Source organism: Molossus molossus, unplaced genomic scaffold, assembly GCF_014108415.1.
Source record: "Molossus molossus isolate mMolMol1 unplaced genomic scaffold, mMolMol1.p scaffold_m16_p_8, whole genome shotgun sequence".
Classification (NCBI taxonomy): Eukaryota; Metazoa; Chordata; class Mammalia; order Chiroptera; family Molossidae; genus Molossus; species Molossus molossus.
In genome coordinates this window covers 37,356,034-37,375,231 of record NW_023425402.1, presented here as the reverse complement: position 1 = coordinate 37,375,231, position 19,198 = coordinate 37,356,034, and the positions used below count along the sequence as shown (strand labels likewise).

The window sequence follows — 19,198 nt, the reverse complement described above, 5'->3', positions numbered from 1 at the left end:
TTCTGGCAGGTGCATTGCTGAGATCCGGGGGCCACCATGTGCCCCTGTGCGGCCCCCTGGAGACACCCCAGTAAAGGAGTATGACACAGAAAAGGCAGCTTTTTCACAAATGACTTCTCTCAGGCCTGGAGCCTGGATCCTGGTTCAAAACAGGGGCTTCTAGAAAAGAAGAGACCCTCCCTAGGAGCCCCAGGATCCGCCTGTGCCTTAAACGATGGAGAAACGAGAGAAGAAAGGAGTGTGGAGGGTTGTGCCTAGATGGAAACAGGAAGTGGTCCCACCCCAGCTGCCTGGGGAAGCAGGCCGTGCAGCCTGCGGATGTAGTCCCGGGCACTGTCCCGACTGCCAGAAGTTTGGGGGTGCGATGGGGAAGGGAGGGCTTCTGCAGCAAAGGGTCCTGAGGTTCTCTGAAGCCGTGAACACAGTGATTAGTAAGGCGTGCCACATCTCCATTCTAGAACCATCCTGCATGCCAGATCCACACCTGAATCTCTCACCCAAGACCCTGGAGAGCTACACCCGAACTCGGCTCCCAGCCTCCGCCCGCTCCGGCAGCCGGGCGCCCAGGGAGCGAGGCGGGCCAGGCGAGGGGGGCGACCTGGACTCAGCGGAGGCGGTGGTGAAAGCTACGAAATGTTTGCATTCGAAACCTACTTTTGAAGCCAGCGAGGTTTGCTAGTTTTATGGGTTTTGGCCAGTTATTAAACAGCAGTCAGATGAGGTTCGTGGTAGAAAAATACTCATGAATCTGTCTGGAAGAAAACCAAACCACACTGTTCTTAAAGGGAATATCATGCTTGCTTCCTAATTAATAATTTAAACATTAATGGCTCATAAAGTAGAGGGAGGGAAGACTTTTTTTTTTTGTAAAAACACTGGCAAAAAGACTATTTTCTCCCTTAATTAAGTTTCATGCCAAGAATTATCAAATTAACGTTTTGCCTTCTTGGGTGAGTCTTTTTTTTTTTTTCTTTAAAAAAAATAAAAGTATTTTTATTGATTTTTAAAGAGAGAGAATGAGAGAGAGAGAGAGAAAGAAACATTGATCTACTTCCTGCATGCCCGGCCCTGAGCCCAAACCCAGGCAAGTGTCCTGACCGGGAATCAAGCTGATGACCTCTTGGTTCACGGGAAGACACCCAACCAACTGAGCCACACTGGTCTAGGCTTGGGGCAGTAATTCTGATCTCCAAGTCCCAGTCACCAAAGATGACTGTGTGGGCACAACTCGGGCATTAATGTAGGCATTAATATCTCACACAGTGGAGTGAGACTACATGCATTTAAGTCTTTGCTCTACCACTAAAGAGCTTTACAGTCTTTGGCAAGTTACTGATTTCTCAGGGCAGTCATTCTCTCATCTAACAGCAGCCACCTGTTACTATAAAGGTATCGTAAGCATATACATTTTGCCTACATCCATTCACTGACTTTCTTCTAACAATTATAGTTTTGTAGGTCTCTCCTTCCTAGTTTCAAAGGTGGGGAGGAGGGGTTCTTATTGGCTAAGCCAATCAGGGCATACACATGGTGACTGTGACCAGGTTCAGGAATGAGAAGGTGACCTGTGTTAGTCTAATCAGGTATCAGGAAAGGATTTTATTCCATTCTTGGGTAAAGGGTTCCTCACCTCCTCTGTTAGATCAGATCAACGAGGTGTACGGTACCAGTTGTCCCTGGCATCCATCTTGTGGACAATGAGAGGAACCGTAAATAATATCCTGCTGACAAGGAGGAAGGCAGAGAAGGAACCCGAAACCTGGATGGTGTGATTGAGCAAAGTGTACTCGCCTGGAGCCACCCTACCCCTGGACCTCAGACATGTTAGATATTAGAAGGTCCTTATGTTTAAGATTGTTTCAGCAGGGGGTTTCATGTACCTGCAGCCAAATGCATCCTGACTGATACACCACCTGTGGCAATGTGAGGACTGAATGAAATGATACCTGGAAAGCATTTATTGGCACAATCCTGGGTAGTCATTAAGTATGATTGTTGTTCTAAAGTCTGGGATCCAAAGACCCTGTAGACTGGCTCTGGATAAGGACCTGACATTGGTAGGATATGGAGTAGAGAAGTGGGGAGCAGCAATGTGTTGCTACAGGGCTCAGGGACAGGGGAAGGGAGACCAGACCCTTCTTTTCTTTGGAACCTGAAGTGAAGTTGAGAGAGGTCAGTTTTCTCAGTAAATGGGCAAAGCCTTGGCATGAGTGTCATCTATGGGGTCATTTGTGTTTGGGGGATGGAGAGGGACAGAGGCCAAAGATGCTGGGGCCGAGGGAGGGGCTGCTCTTTCAAATATGATTACTCATTATTTGGCATTCATTGCCTCCCAGGCCCCTTTAGAAAAGTACTAAGAGCTTTGGGAGAAGTAGCAGATCAAATCTGTGACAGTAGGATGACGTTTGATGATCACTCTGCACTGGGCTAAAAAGCTGCTGAGGTTGTAGGTTGGATGTTACTGAAAGCTGAGTAAGAGGCCTGGAGAGACCAAGACACTTTCAATCACTCAACATTATTGAGTGCTCACGGCATGGCATGGTGTAAGAAACCTAAGTTTATAATGCCAGTGAGATGTTCCTGCTCTCAAGGAGTTTCAATCTGGGGCATCTGAGGAGCCTTGGGCTCAATAAAGACACTTAGATGTGGAGCTCATGAGGGAAATCTGGGCAGGAGATGTGGTTGGGTGAGCTCATCTGGTATTGCTAGTTGAGATCACAGATAAGACCACCTTGGGGAGAGTGGGGAGGGTCGGGAGAAAAGGGAAGAGGCTGATGATAGGACACACTGGCAGCTAAATCATGTAAATCAGGAGCTTGGAAAAGGGAATAAAGATGATTGAGCCTGAAGGGTTGGAGGCAAACTGAGAAGCAGTTTCATTATTATTATTTTTATATTTATTTTTTATTATTTAGTTATTTATATTATTGTTTTGTTTTTTTATTATTATTTTGTTTGTTTGTTTTTGGTTCGTGCCCTTAGCAGGAACCGAACCCGGGACTCTCTGGTCCACAGGCCAATGCTCCAACCACTGAGCCAAACTGGCCAGGGTGAGAATCAGTTTTAAAAGAGTAGTCACAGGCCCTGGCCGGTTTGGCTCAGTGGTTAGAGCGTCGGCCTGCGGTCCCGAGAGACCTGGGTTCGGTTCCCGCTAAGGGCATGTACCTTGGTTGCAGTTTGTCCCCGGCCCTGGTCGGTCGTGCGGGTGGCAGCCACTCGATGTGTCCCTTTCACATCGATGTTTCCCTCTCTCTCTCTCTCTTCCTCTCTCTCCCTCCCACTCTACCTGAACAAAAAAAGTCCTCGGGTGAGGATAAAAAAAAAAAAAAAAAAAGAGTAGTCACAGTTCCACTACTTCAGAAAGGCCAAAAGGGATGCTGATTGAACGTGCTCACTGCATCATCAGTTTCAGAAGCTCAGGGATGGACTCTAAGCACTTGTTCTGTGGTCTTGGGCAGGCTTGGGTCTGACTGTCTGTCAGGTACTGGTTAGAAGACAGATGCTGTGGAAATGAGAAAGCTGTATGTAATTTCTCTTATATGTAGTTTGTTCTAAAGGTGAGATGTCCAGTGAAATAAAGAGGAAGGTAAGTTCTCAAGCATTGTTGGTAACACAGGAGAAGCTTACTTATGTTTATGAGGAAAAAGAATGAGTGAGATGCTGTAGATGTGGGGAAGGAGAGAGGGAATAGGGGCAGCCAGGGCCTCAGGGATCCTGAGAAGAACAGTCTTCCTTTATTTTTATTATTATTATTTTTTATCCTCACCTGAGGACATTTTTGCATTTATCTTCAGATAGAACGGGAGGGAGAGAGGGAGGAAGAGAGAGAAACATTGATGTGAGAGAGACACATCGAGTGGCTGCCACCCATATGACCCCAACTGGGGCCGGGGACAAACTGCAACCGAGGTATGTGCCCTTAGTGGGAACTGAACCCGGGACTCTCTGGTTTGCGGGCCGATGCTCTAACCGCTGAGCCAAACCAGCCAGGGCAGAACAGTCTTTCTTTAAAGGCAAGGGGTTCCCTCCTGGAGTGGCGGAGGCCCCACCACCAAGCCCGGCGGTGGGGTCTTGTGCGGGAGGTGGTGTTGCAGCATTGCCCGGAGGGCTCAGGTGAGGAGCTTCAGAGATGCTCAGAAAGAAGCATCTATAATCTGGGATGTGTGTGGTGTGATGTGCTCGTGACTTACACGACAGCGAGTGGCACCCTGAGCTGTAGCAATGGGAAGGTGTGAGTACCTACTTACCTGGGGTCGTAGGCAACCTGGTGGTTGACAATCCAGGAAGGTGGTCACAGCAATGCAGGCAAAGGGGAAAGGAAGGAAAGAGCAGCAATTTGTGGAGATGAACATTACCACTGATAAGAAAAGAGCGCATCGGTGAAGAAGTAGGTGTCGGCGTTGTGACGGTGTATGGGAGCTGCTGCTGGGACCGAATGTCTGTCCTAGAGCATGCTGGTCTCAGACTGGTCAACAAGATTATGCTAGAAATGAAATGACTGGTGAATGGGCAAAGAGAAATATACCATACCAGTGTACCTTTGGATTTTCGATTTATTTATTTATTTGAATAGAAAACGTGTTACATTCACTGGTTTTGTGGGGCTGTGATTTCCAGGGCAGTGCATCAACCTGTGGTTTGCACATAATGTGTCTGAAAAACTTTTACTTTGAAATGTGAAAAACTCAAAAATTTGGAATTAGGTAGACTATAGGGTGAAATCTTACTGTAAGTAATGAAAATTTAAAAATTTTATTAAAGAAGCCATTTTGACTGTACTAGATTCTGGAGGCAGTTGAAACCAGGCTACTAAAAGTGGCCGCTTCAAGGTCTGAGAGCTTATATTTATCAGTGGTTAGGGCAGAATAATTGTCTTAAGTGTATTTTGCTTTTAAATGGTGGGGGTGAAGGTACTGCTTTGGTCTACACTTTGAAGTCGGTCAACTAGGCATGTTCCATGCGCAGTTGTTTTTGTTTTTTTCAATCCTCCCCCGAGGATATTTTTACATTCATCTTCAGACAGAGTGGGAGGGGGAGAGAGAGAAAGAGAAACATCAGTGTGAGAGAGACACATTGATTGGTTGCCACCTGCATGGCCCCAGAGGGGCTGGGGACGAACTGCAACCGAGGTACATGTCCTTGGCCAGAATCAAACCCGTGGCTCTTTGGTTCACAGGCCGACACGCTAACCACTGAGAAAAACCAGCCAGGATGAGGCATACAGTGTTTTTTTTTGTAGATATATATTTTTATTTCTCTTGCTTAAATATCTAAGAGTGGAATGGTGGGTTTAAGGTATGTGTATGTTTGATTTCTTTTTTTAAATTTTAAATCTTTATTGTTGAATGTAGAATATATTACAGATGTTTCTCATTTTTCCCCCATTGACCCCCTCCTCCTTCCCACTCCCGCCCCCCCTTCCGCCTTTTCCCACACTAATGTCTGTGTCCATTGGTTATGCATGTAAGTTCTTTGGTTTATTTCTTCCCACCCCCCAAACCCCTTCCCTTTGAGGTTTGTCAGTCTTGCAATGAATTTGTACTTCTTAATCCCTTCACCTTTTTCACCCATTCCTCCAACCCCCCTTTCATCTGGCAACCAACAAAATGTTCTCTGTATCTATGAGAATGTTTCTGTTCTACCTGTTCATTTTGTTTGTAGATGCCATTGTTGATAGATATGTATTCATTGCCATTTTGTTTGTTCATATATTTTATCTTTTTCTTCAAAAAGACCCTTCATCATTTCATATAACAACGGTTTGGTGGTGATGAACTCCTTTAACTTTTTCTTGTCTGGGAAACTCTTTATATGGCCATCGATTCTACATGACAGCTTTGCAGGATAGAGTAATCTTGGTTGTAGGTTCTTGGTTTTCATCACTCTGAATATTTCTTGCCACTCCCTTATGGCCTGCAAAGTTTCTTTTGAGAAATCAGCTGACAGCCTAATGGGAACTCCCTTGTAGGTAGCTAGCTGCCTTTCTCTTGCTGCTTTTAAGATTCTCTCTTTGTCTTGAACCTTTTGCAATTTGATGATGATGTGTCTTGGTGTGGGCCTCTTGGGGCTCATCTTATTTGGGACTCTCTGTGCTTCCTGGACTTGTATGTCTGTTTCCTTCACCAAGTTAGGAAAGTTTTCTGCCATTATTGTTTCAAACAGGTTTTCAATTTCTTGTTCTCGCTCTTCTCCTTCTGGCATCCCCAAAATGCGAATGTTGGCATGCTTGAAGTTGTCCCAGAGGCTCCTTACACTATCCTCATTTTTTTGGATTCTTTTTTCTTTTTGCTGTTCTGATTGGGCGTTTTTTGCTTCCTTATATTCCAAATCGATGGTTTGCTTCTTGGATTTACGTACTCTACTATTGAATCTGTGTAAATTATTCTGTATTTCAGTTAATGCCTCCTTCATTTCTGACTGTGCAGCCATCATTTCTGACTGGTCCTTTTTTATGCTCTTGTGGCCCTCCCTAAGTTCACTGAGGTTCTCACTAAGTTCATTGAACATCCTTATAAGTATTTTGAACTCAGCATCTGTTAGGTTGCTTATCTCCATTTCACTTAGTTCTTTTCTTGGGGTTTTGTTCTGTTCTTTCATTTGGGACCTGTTTCTTTGTCTCCTCATTTTGGCTGCCTCCCTGTGTTTGTTTCTGTGTATTACTTAATGAGCAGTATGGGGCTAGCTGAGACCAGATGCTGCTTGTTTGAAAGAATTTAGGAAAAACCTGAAGCAGGATCCAATACAGGCCAATCCTACGGTTAAGCAAGTGGCAACAACTTGGGTGGGCTTGCAAGTTGGGTGGGGCGGGGCCTCAGGGAGTCAGCAGGGCGGGGCTACCAGTGTGAGCCAGGTTGCTGGAGTCCCAGATATGGAGACTGTCTGCTGCCCCCGGGAAGGGCTCACCAAAGGAACAAAGGCCTCTGACAGCACGTTTGTTCCGGAGAAAGCCCCCCTCTCCAGCCCTTGCTCCAGTGCCAAACAACTCAGTTCTTCCCTGTGTGTCTCTGGTGCCTCTCGAGCTGCCTCCCCTTCAAGCTTAGAGGGAGAGAGTCCGATAAATTCGTGCGCAGGTCCTTTAAGGAGCTGCCTGGGGCTCCAGCTGCCTCAGCCTCCGTGAGCCTCAGTTCCTGCTGGTTTTTCCAGCCAGAAGTTATGGCGACTTCTCTTCCTGACACTGGAACCCTGAGAGGGGCACCTGGTGTGGGACGGGGACCCCTCAGTCCTCAGGAAGGACCTTCCCAGCCGCGGGAGCCTCCTGATTTTTATCCGCCACATGCGGGTGTGGGACCAGCCCATCCGCCTCCGCCCCTCCTACCAGTCTGGATATGGCTGCTGCTTTAATTCCGTAGTTGTAGGACTTGCATTCAGCTTGATTTCAGGCGGTTTTGAATGATGGTTGTTCTGTAGTTTAGTTGTAACTTTGATGTGGTTGTGGGAGGACACGATACCATGTTTACCTACGCTACCATCTTGACCGGAAGTTCGCCGCATGCAGTTTTATCTTCACTGGTCTCTTGGAAGGTGGTAGAATGGGCACATACCTTTTCCGTCTCATTTAGAGCCGTGATGGGAAGGCCCCTGATGCTATCCTCATTCTTCTTCCTACTGTCTCAAGCGCCTCTGTCAGGGCTCTGTTGCCCATATTCCAGAGTTCTCACCTTCTGAGCCTCTACTGAAATCATCCCCACAGAATTAACTGTGGACACCGAGGGCAAAGTTGCTAGCAGAACAGAAAGACTGGGGATTTATTAGGAAAGAAGGAAAAGATTCCTTGTGGAGCAGAAGCCCTCCCCTGGTAAGACAGAGCTGGGTAGGTGCTAAAAGCAGTCACTGTGAGGGGCCAGGGGCTGCAGCATTTGGGCACTGCCTGGCCACCACTTCTTATCACCTGCTTAACAAACCCTTTTATTATAGTTAACACAAAGCTCATGTGCACTGATATCTGAGTTTTGATATATCACACTAAAAAAAAAAAAAAAATCAAATCAACATCAAATTATTTTTCTTATAAAACCCTCAAAAACATTTCCAAACCTCTCCCCTCCCCAAATTACCAATTATTTCTTCAGCAACATTGCGAAAAGAGAATTTTTATAATTTAGCTCCAAATTTGTATATGGTCATTTTGTATACAGTTTGGTTGACTGAGATCAGTCACTTCACAACCCACCAGTTAGTTCCAGATAAAAACAGCCACATTAGTTGTTTATAGACATCTTTTTAATGTTTTACTTTAAAACAAATAATCCCAGTAAGAGAGAGCAAAGGAAATGACATTTTAATGGTAGCTTGAAATGGATATGGTATTCCTGATTTATTTGTGTTCAGGAAACAGACAACTGCATTGTCATACATGACTTGTAGAACCGCTCACTTAAATGCATGTAATTATATTAAGTTTCTTGTACAAAAACAAAACAAAAACACAAAAAACAAAGTCATTTTAAGGCAAAAAAAAAAATATCAGCTTCTGGGGAGATAAGGTAATATTTATGATATTTTCTGAAGCGATCCATTAATTTAGTTGCTCATATTTTCATTATTCCTTATAGTTTTACTTTGCAAATGGGCATGAAAATTAGTCACTTTGTGCCTGGTGTCCTCCTCTCTATTAGACTTGTTTTACCTGTAAATTAAGAACTTTCAGAATCACTGAGTCAATGGGAGGTGAGAAAGGCACCTTTGAATAGGAGATAAAGACTTAAAAACTCAATAAATTGCCTTACTTTAAACAAAGCTTGCAATTGACAGGTATCAATTCAGTTGAACACAATGCAAACATTTAGATCAGACACAAAACAGTTTTTAGTTAACCTCATATAAGGGATGTTTGCAATTAAGTGTTAGCTTGGTCAGCCCTGCATGTGGCAGAGGGCAGACAGACTTGAGCCGAGAAAGCATGTGGTAACTCAGTGCTCAGCTAAACTGTGCTTCAAGACACCATTTGGGTTGACCAAAGGGACTTTGCTAGGTATAAATGGGAGACCTCTCTGAATTCTCTAGAGAGAAACACAACAGATAGAACCCTACGTTTTCCACACAATACAACTATCATTGAACATCCAAGAAATTTTTTGTGCTAGAGTAAGATAGACACAATATGGTCATGACTTCAATGTATAAATGTTTCTCACTGTATAAATGTGGTTGATCACATTTTGCTGTAAATAAGACCTCAATGATGTTTGCAGGTTTTGTTTCTGAATCTTCTGTCTTTAGCAATTCTGGATGAACTGTATTGTGTTTGAGGCCTAAAGAGGCCCAAGGAGGGGTCCCCAATACATTCAGAATTTCTGCTGCCAGTGGGGTTTGAGCCAGGACAGAGGATGTCCAAGAATCAGCGCTACCTGAAAATTGCTGCCTCCTTCCTCTTCCTTCGAGTGCATGGCAGGTGTCTGGCTTTAGGTCAGTGGAAGTGTGTGTGCATGTGTGTGCATGCGTGCATGTGTGTGTGCAACCTCCTCCAGAGGATGTATCACAACTTCAGGTCGAGTGGAGACATGGGTAGATAAAAAATTGCATTTGATAATTTATTAAGATTCTATGTTTCAAAAACAAAAATAATTGCTTTAAATGCTTGATAAAATTTTTTAAACTGGAGTGTAAAATTAGGCTCCGTCTTCTGTGTCTCCAGCAGCCAAGAAGATTCTGAATGATACACTCCAGGGTGTGCTAGAACTGTGGGGCGGCTGAGAAGAGGAAGCTTTCAAAATTTCAATGTCTATCAAAAGGGACAAGGCTTTTAAAAGGCTGAGGAGCACATTTTGGGTAGAGTGGAGAAGTGGTTTACTTGGGGATGAAGGCTGGTTAAGGGCAGGTGAAGTTCAGAAGCAAAATAGTAGCAGAGAATTGACAAGCAGTTAATGGAGAAGAAAATTAAGGAGAGAGTCGAGGGTGGAGAAAGCCAGCTGTGAGAGAGACCGGGGAAGGACTGCTGGATTTCAGTCTTTGGGTTCCCAGTCGATACCCCCTGCTCATTCTTCTGGGCTGCTGGAGAAGGAGGCAGCACTCTGCCAAGGAGAACCTTTCAAAATGTCCTTCTGTGGCTAGGACATTGAATCGAAGTGCTCTCTTGCTTCTCCTTGCCTTTTGAAGGCCATTCATTGCCTCGGCTGAGATAACTAGACTGGTTACTAACAAGCAGTCAGCATTGTTTGCTTTCTGGCTAACACATTTTTTAATTTTGTGTTTCTTGGGCTTTTTGCTGTCATGTTAAATGATGAAGTGTTTTGATTTGCAGACCCTGCCCGTGTTACCTGGCTTCTAACTGTAAATGTTTATACCAGGAAACCGAACCAATAATTTCAGATTTGGGGCAACATTCTTGGGGATAATAGAAAATGTTCACTACTGTATAAAAAGTAAAGGAGGTTTCATTTTAGCCTTTCATATGCAAAATGTACTACATAATAGCAAAAAACATTCAGGGCATATTAAAAAATAAATACCTTGCAAAATTCTCTGTTTATATATAAGAATAAGATGTTTAGGTAGTTGACTCCTTTCGCAGTATTCATTTTCTAAAAAAATCGAGTTCTTTTATTTTGGTTTGTTTCTCTCCCTCTCATTGCCCTTTGAGGGGAAATCACTTTCTTGAACTTCACTTACTTCCCGGTGTGGTGTCTTCTCAGGCCTTTTCCATCTCAGTCTCACTCACATGTCTCATTCCCTGGGATCCTGCCTGTGTGTCAGCGAAGGGGGGACAGCTTCTCACACTCCCCCGTTGTGTGGGTGGGACTGGCAAGCCTGGGCTGGTGCCACTGCCGAGAGGTCAGCCCAATCACACTGGCCTTTCAACCGATTGGTGTTTCACTTGTTGTGTAGAAGTTGACCACTTACAGAATTGATCCGGCCATTAGGGAATATGTTTCCATAAAGTCAAGTGTATCCAATAGTCAGTTTATTTGCCCCACTGGCCCTGAACTGCATGATTTGCACATTTTCTAATTGAAGAACATTCTCGTCATAAAGGACAACATGAAAATGATGTGCAAAATTGCTTGCCACAGCATGAAATCACCAAAAGCACACGTATCGACATTCATATTACATTAATAATGACATGACTGACTAGGAATGGGTTGGCAAATATATCTTGAAATAAGCAGCCATTTCTACTAGTCCCCAATTCTGCTTCACTTGGTACCTTGTCAGCAGCTGTTGATGAGTGCCATTGGGTTTAAATATACATTATGGCCTGATTTTGAAAATGTATTTTGCATTTAATCGCAAAGCAGAAATGGCTGAAATTTGAAGGCGTTTACTCCCATAATCTCAAAATCCAGAGTTAAATCTTCTAAGTGACCTAATTTCCACACACCCCACAGCGTTAGCTGTGTTTGGTTTCTCAGGATTATTACCTCAAGGTACGTTACTAAATGAGTGGGTTAATGTTGATGTACCTTGGAATTTCAGCCATCCCTAAACATGCATTTTCATGCAATTAAAAGATAATGGGCTTATAAACTGCCTTTCATGTTCTTCCCGATTCTTGCAAATTCAATTTTAGAAGGGCTTTCAAAAGAGTTCATGCAATGATATGTATGGCTAAAGGAACTGCTATGCCTAGAAAGAAGACAAGGAACTTATTTCAGTTTGACGTGAGGCAAGCTGAGGGCATCTGTACTTTCTCCAGCCTTACAAATGCTCTGAGATGATCGAGACCTTCCAGTCCTTAGAGAGTCTGACGCAAAAGCAGCTTCCCTGGCAGGCTGCGGCATGGCATCAAAAGTGTCTGTCTCCGTCTCTTCCGAGCCCACCTCTTCATCAGTTATAAACAATTTGGATTCCCTCCATTTGGGGTAAAAATCTTGGCTGCCTCTGGAGCCACTCGACTCACTCCCTGAAAGCTGTATATTCAGTTCCTCTGTCGACCTGATCAGGTTTTGTACAGACAAAGATTTGCCCAAGTCCTTGGGTGCCGCCGGGTGGACAGACAACAGAGTTTCTCCTCCCATGTCAAAGCTCTTCCTCAGGGAACGGTCCTTGGTCAGATTTGACTGTGCAACCTGAACATTTTCCTTGGAGGCAACAAGGCAGGTGGTGACATCAGGAATGCTCTCCTGTAAGCCTGTGGGGTTTGGGTACAGGGTCTCTGGCCTGGGCAGATGCTTGATGGCTGGGAGAGGAGGCGGGATCTGTAAAGTTGTTGGGGCTGCTGGCTTAGGTGCCGCATTTATTTGGTTTGAAATGTTGGTGGCTGCCACTGAGGCGCCATCACTTTGACTCAGTGGCACCTGTGTTGCTTGACTGTGCATAGTAGGGCTAAGCGCATAGAAAGTCTGAGCGCTGAACTCATTTGGCGTCAGAATGAACTGCAGGCCTCGAGGGATGTTGGCACTAGCTGATCTGGCTAAGCAGCTACTGTTCTGTGCGGAGCTGGACAGGTCTTTGCTGTCCACAGGGCTTTGATAGTCAGATGTCTGTTCACATTCAAAAGGCGGGATCTGGAATGAGGCCAACGTGAGGGCAGAGGCCGAGCCTTTCCGGAGGACCTGTTGATATATGTCTAGTAGGCAATCCAGCTTGGACTCAATGGACTGTACCTGGAAATGGGGAAAATGGTTGTATATGAGTATAAGCTGTTATTAAGATTGGGCTTCACTTCTAGAATTAAAAAAATAAAATCAGATTGTGCCAAGACATTAAAATATGGAGTGTAAGGGTAATGCAGACCTGATTTTTGGTACCATTTTATTTAATTAAAAAAAATTTTTTTTCCCCATTTTGTACCAGTTTAGAATGTGACGTTTGGCAGTGGTGGGTCAAGGAGGACTTGAGAGGAGAGGGAGGCTTTGGCCTCTATGTGATCTTTATCAACACCACTCCCCCCCAGTTCTTTTAAAATGGACAATTGAGCCCTGGCCGGTTTGGCTCAGCAGTGGAGCGTCGACGCGCGGACCAGAGAGACCCAGGTTTGGTTCTCACTAAGGGCACGTACCTCGGTTGCAGTTTGTCCCTGGCTCTGGTTGGGGTTGTGTGGGTGGCAACCACTCCATATGTCTCTCTCACATCGATGTTTCTCTCTCCTTCTTCCTCCCTCTTTCCTTCCCGCTCTATCTGAAGATAAGTGCAAAAATGTCCTCAGATGAAGATTAAAAAAAAAAAGGACAATTGATAGTCTCAAAAACCATATAATCACTGTACAAATGCAACTTCAGGACTCCCCAGCCCAGTCAGGTTGCCTTTCCTAAGACTTTTCTCTGAAGACATTCTGGAATTCTGCTGCACTACAGGAAGGAACTGATTCTGTAATAAACTCAAGACCTTAAATATCAGTCCAGGTGGCTCCAAGTTTAAAAATAAAGACACAAAATGCTTTAGAATTAATACCTGAACTATTTATAATTAAACTGGGGGAGCAATTTGATTTCTGGAAAAGGGTCTTTGGATGAGATGCAGCCTGAGGGTTAACAGACATTCAGTGTACTATAATAGTGATAATGAGTTTTTTTTTATTTTATTTAAAAGAGTGACCTAAAAGAGAGACAATGAAAATAACCAAAACACAAATAAAAAATAGATATTTTTTATCTTACTGTTCAAAGTCTATAATTGCTTCTTGTGTGATAAGATGAAATTTTCTGTTCCTTATATGAAAGTTCAAGTGTTTAGATAATTCTGTCTATGCACAAAAAATATTTAATTTCATTAGCTTTTTCTTGATTTTATTTCTTGATTTTACTTTTAAAATATATTAATCACTAAAATACATCCAATTGCTTATAATCAGTTTTGATTAAAATTCTGGTGGCCCCGGCTGGTGTGGCTCAGTTGGTTGGGTGTCGGCACCCCATGCACTGAAGGGATGCTGGTTTGATTCCCAGTCAGGGCACATGTCCAGGCTGTGGGCTCGATTCCTGGCGGGGGACATGCGGGAGGCAGCTAATGGGTATTCTGCTCTCACATCGATGTTTCTCTCTCTCCTTCTCCCTTCCTCTCTCTCTAAAAGAAATCAATAAAAAAAAAATCTTTAAAAAAAATTCTGGCTGAAAATTTTAACCAATATCGTTCAGTTGTACCTGTTTTTCAACCTTGACCACCCGGCCGAGCATACTGAGGTCGTCTGTGGTCTCATGTTCTGCCGTTATTTTCTCTCGGCTCTTCTTATCTGATGTGATTTGCCCTTTTCCAAGAATTTGATCAACACTATCAGAGAAAGAGGACATCTGATTATGAGTGCTGGGGATGGAGGTTGCTCTAGGTTAGAATGAAGTGTTTTGAAAAGAAAAATCAAATACAATGATCTTTAATTTATGAAAGATGAAATAAAAATGAACTTATTCCAGTCGATGTGCTTATTTTCTTAGCATGAGAATTACACATGAGATTAATTTTATCATTATTTTGGTACATGATGAAACCACCTGTGGGTGATCTTCTGGAAGAAAAATTGTCTTAACCTACAAAGCAATTTGTCTGTTTCCATCTTTGATCAAGATTTTCCTGAATTCAACTACTTAAAGTCTAACAAAATCATAATCATGGCTATTCCCCATTAATAGCTTATTCAATGAACATTTATTGTGTACTGGTCTGTGGGAGACAGCAGATAAGAAAGCTTTTGGAATTCTAGTTGGAAAATATACTCTACATGAGCTAGATACTCTAGATTAGTTCTGGAAATTTTGTAGCAGTTCAATTTGATAAAAATCTTGGGAGCCACAGATAGTTCTAGTAAAGGACTTGGAAGACAGTTACCACCTAGGCAAAGATTGTAACATGACCACAGGGTGAGTTAAAAGAATTCCCAAGGAGACTTGATCAGCCTAAATGGGAATTACAGTACTTCCTTCTTTTGTGTGTGTGGTTTGAACTGAATTACCAGTTCCAGTTTCCAGTTTACTTTGTCTGCATAGAGATACAGGCAAGCCTACCTTCTGTCATGCCATCTAAGCTATTAAACTGCAAGTTCAGAAGGATGGGGTCATTATTTTATTAATATCTGGATGTCCACAGCATGTGGCACACACTACAGGCTCAACAATTATCTGTTGAAAGAATGAATAAACAAATTATAATTTTTGTTGTTGTAACCGATCAACAGGTATTTACTAAGGGTCTCATATATCCCTCACCTTGGGCTAAATGTGCTGTGGGCATATAAACCAAGGTTTCAGACTCAGTCCCTATATTCTAACAACTGTTTAATTACAAATGCTGGTAATTTGTGCCTGATAGTAAAGCAAGATCCTTAAAAAAAAACTGAATTGACTAAACATCTTGCCTTGAAGATAAGACAATCAAACACATGTAGTTGGCATAATGCATTGAATTCATTTCTTTTATCATTCAATTAGATGCTCACTGGAAAGACAGTGTGTATTTAGCAGTTGCAAGACATGAAGGAAAGGAAAGGCCCCATCTCAGTCATAAGAAGGAGAACAAACTTGCAGCTGGAAATAATACAAGAGCCAGCCAGTCATTTTTCAGTCTTGGCTCTGGCACAGTATTCCAAGATCCAGAGTGCTGTTGTCTCCGTAGTGGACTTGAAGTGCTCTGGGTGGTCAGACGAGGAAAAGGTCTGTGTTTATGGGCTAGATAAAGGTAAAGTTGAATGAAAGACTAGTTTATTCCTGAAGAATGGTTAGTACCATTCTTAGGTGATAACGAAACAGCAGCAGTGATAATCAAATGACATCTGAACAGCCACTATCATTTATGGAGTACTCATTTAATGTGTGTTAACTCATTCAGTCCTCATGGCAACTAATACTATCCCCGTTTTCACAGATGGGGAAACTGAGACTCTGTATAGTTGGAGGCTTCTAATACCTGATTTATATCCTTAAATAAAATCTATGCTAAATGCAAGGTCCAGTTTTCCACTAAAAATGAATTAGAACTATGGAATTTGAGTTTTTTCTTCTTCAGTGTTCCTCCCAGATAGTTTCTGTGTCTTTCCTTTACAACAAATACCATTTTCATCGCTCACCGTGTTTGAAGGCTCTTAATTCTACACAACATGTCCAGGTGACCAGCAGAATATTGTTCAATGACATCTTTTACGTCATATGGGCGTAATGTTTCTTTAAATTTCCGTTTTGCAACATGAAATTTCATAATTCTGTAAGAGCAACATATTACACATTAATCTTTATTACTTCATAAAAAAGCTACAAAAATAGCTTACTAGTAAAATATAAGAAACTCTGGGGAAGAAAGTCATGCATCAAATTATTTTAGGCTTCCATGAAAATGCAACATAAAAGCCTGAGATTACAGTGGACAGTTTCAGAATTTTATCTCACATGGGGCACACCTTGAGAGTAGAAAAACATACTAAAAAAGGCACTATGAAGTGTTGCACCTTTTTAATGTTCATTGAAACACCAATTTAAAATTGAGGTTAAAATGCAATTCTCCTTTTTCCATGTGACCCCCAAAAGTCCAAGATATAACACCTAATGATTGCATCCTTTATAAAATATAAATGTTGTTAAAATGGTCCTTTATGTAACAATATTCATTATTGAGATGCAGATGGATTCTCTGCAAAAAAAATGTACATTCGTATAGAAATTTACAAAAATTTTGTTCTATAAATTATTTCTGCAGATTATACAGAATATAATCTGCTGGATTAACTAGCCACGTTTCTTTTGTTTCAGACATAATACGTCATCAACTAAGTTTGGATGTCTAAGCTTTACATTTAAAATATGCTCTTTTAAAAAACATTGATTCTAAAGAGAGAGAGAAAGGGAGAGGAAGAGGGAGGGAAATACTGATGAGAGAGAAATATCGATTGGTTGCCTCCTGCACACCCCCTATGTGACCTTACTGGGAATTGAACTGTAGACCTCTTAGTGCATAAGATGATGCTCAATCAACTGAGCCACACTGGCCAGGGCAAAATATTTTTAAAATAATTATGCCTCCCCCAACATGGGCCCCATGTTTTAAAACATTATTTTATTAACAAATTTCATGGTGCCATAAATAGCTAAGCTGCCTAAGATAACCAGTGATTGCAATAATCTGATATAGTTCCTGAAGAAAGCAAAGAAGCATAACAGTTTAATGAGTCGGTGCAGCCTTACTGCAGGTAAATGTTAAGTCTTGATGTTTTTTCAACTCTTAAATGGCTTATAGACTCCCATTATCACATTCATGGGTTCCAGGCTGGGAATCAGTCAATGAGCCTCTACGAACCAAAATTTATTGTCCCTGGAGGAAAGTGGGAAGATTAGGAATAAATGTAGAGTTTAAACAAAGCATGCTCATTACTTATCCTAAGTGATAGCTGATTGCAAGGAATCCAAATTGCTTTATTGGTTAAAAAGCCCCAAACTTTATCTTGTAATTGCATTAACTTCAAATTAATTGTGTCCTAATTATTCTTGAATCATTTATCCATAATACATATCATTTTTTAAAATTCAGGTATAACTGACATATCATATTAGTTTTAGGTATGCAACAGAATGATTTGATATTTGTATATATTACAAAATTATTACCACAACGAGTCTAGTTAATATGCATCCTCATATATGGTATCCATAAGAATATAGATATCCAAGAATATCCCTAATAGTCTTACTCTCCCTACCACATTTTCTCCTCCCATCTCTTCTTTAGTCAGTATAGTTTTCTTTTTAACTGTAAAGACATTTAATCAGAGTTATCAGCAGAAAGTAAAGGAAATATGTTTGAGCGATTCCATAATGGTGGTGGAGTGAATGGAAGCTACACAGACCATCTCCCAGGACCAAACTGGAATTACAACTAAAATAAAGACAAATCATTGGGAAAAAGCAACAGAAAGCAGCTTGTGAGGACCATATAACAAGGGACACTAAATTGATCCTGGTAGGATTGCAGAGGTGCGAGAGGGGAGCTGGGAGCCCACAGACAGCAGCGGTCTTAGCTGTGAGCAGTGCCCTCGGGGTTAAACTCCCAAGCCCACTCCACAGTGCAGAGAGCTGGGACAGAGTGCTGAAATAGCCACAGCCACTCACCATGGGCTCCGGCAGAGGGAGGGCAGGCTGGACTAGAACTCTGTGGGGACATTCAGGATTTGGAGGGGCTCAGAGCTCATGATGAGTTGCAGCCACGAAGGACAGTGGCCATATTGTTCCTTCCCAGGGCTCTTGGGAGAGGCGGCTGCCCCTTCCTTGGAGATTCAACCCCACCCAAGTAGGCCATTGAAATGCAAATTGAGGCCATTAACAACCAGTATCTGCCCCACCCTCAGAAAATCCTCTTATGCGAAACACCTAAGAGAGTTTTTCATTCAACTGAGAAACCAAGGCTCTACAAGTAACCACAACTAACAGCCTCCAGGCAAAAAAGCTAGAGGATAACTGAACCATTCCTGGGCTTGCAAATCTTCTCGGGAAAGTAAGACTTGACAGTGGTGTTTAACATGCATCCTCCCACGCCCATCCAAACCCAGTAGAGGGAGCCACAAATAGCAGAACATCAACAGCCACAGGGAAAATTTGGCAGGCTCCAAAACCCACTGAGATAGCATTTGCCAGTGTATTCCTGAGTGTATAAAACCATCTCACCTATTAAGAATTAAGTTTTCTAAGATGGAGATTAAATAGATTTTCTTAACTGGTTTTGTTGTGTGTTGAAACATCAGAGAAGTCTGAGATGTGATGTGAGAATTGTAACTCAGGTAATATGTTTTATAAATGTGAAGGGAATGTCTAAAAAGCATAAGCGTTTTTGAAATCAATAATTTATATAAAGAATAATGACAGTCATTTTGCCTTTTCTAAGGGCAACCAAGCATGTACTAATAGCTCTCGAAACTGTCTCCTTTTCATCTGCATTACTATAGACTAAGAAAGAATAAACCTTTCGAAAGGCAAAGATGACCATATTAACTCCCCTCTACACCCCCCCCCCCCCGCCCGCTAAATGCCTTCATTGGTTTTTTATGGCCTATTGGGTAAACACCCAATTCCTTAGCACAGCCTGTAAGGCTGTTCATAGACTGGCCTCTGTCTATCTTTCTCACCTCAGCCACTCCTACTTCTTCCTTGGAACTTGAGGTTCCAGAAAAAAAGAAAATATTTGTAGGTTCACAAAAACACCATTTAATCAAATATATACATCAAATACTCTCTTATGCTATTTCCTCTTTCTGAAATTCTATGATATCTTTAAGGCTCAGCTCTAAAGTCACTTTTTAATGGAAAGTTTTGTAATTCTTCCAAGGCAGTTAGTCAGTTGTCTATCAACC

The 19,198-nt window shown here is 42.4% G+C and overlaps 1 protein-coding gene across 5 annotated transcripts in view; it reads right to left on the bottom strand.

Annotated features, from left to right (window-relative positions):
- Nucleotides 1-10,584: 10,584 nt before the first annotated feature.
- Nucleotides 10,585-19,198, bottom strand: part of KCNQ5 (potassium voltage-gated channel subfamily Q member 5) — a 541,294-nt gene continuing 532,680 nt past the window's right edge. For 4 of the 5 annotated variants that reach the window (XM_036248151.1, XM_036248152.1, XM_036248149.1 and 1 more), the window contains 3 exons: nucleotides 15,935-16,066; nucleotides 14,022-14,148; nucleotides 11,103-12,545 (listed from right to left, as the gene is read on the bottom strand). In XM_036248151.1, the coding sequence (XP_036104044.1) occupies nucleotides 11,586-12,545; nucleotides 14,022-14,148; nucleotides 15,935-16,066 (1,219 nt within the window). In that variant the 3' untranslated portion in view covers nucleotides 11,103-11,585. Of the gene's footprint in view, nucleotides 12,546-14,021; nucleotides 14,149-15,934; nucleotides 16,067-19,198 lie in introns of all 5 variants that reach the window. The other variant, XM_036248153.1, reaches the window with a different exon arrangement.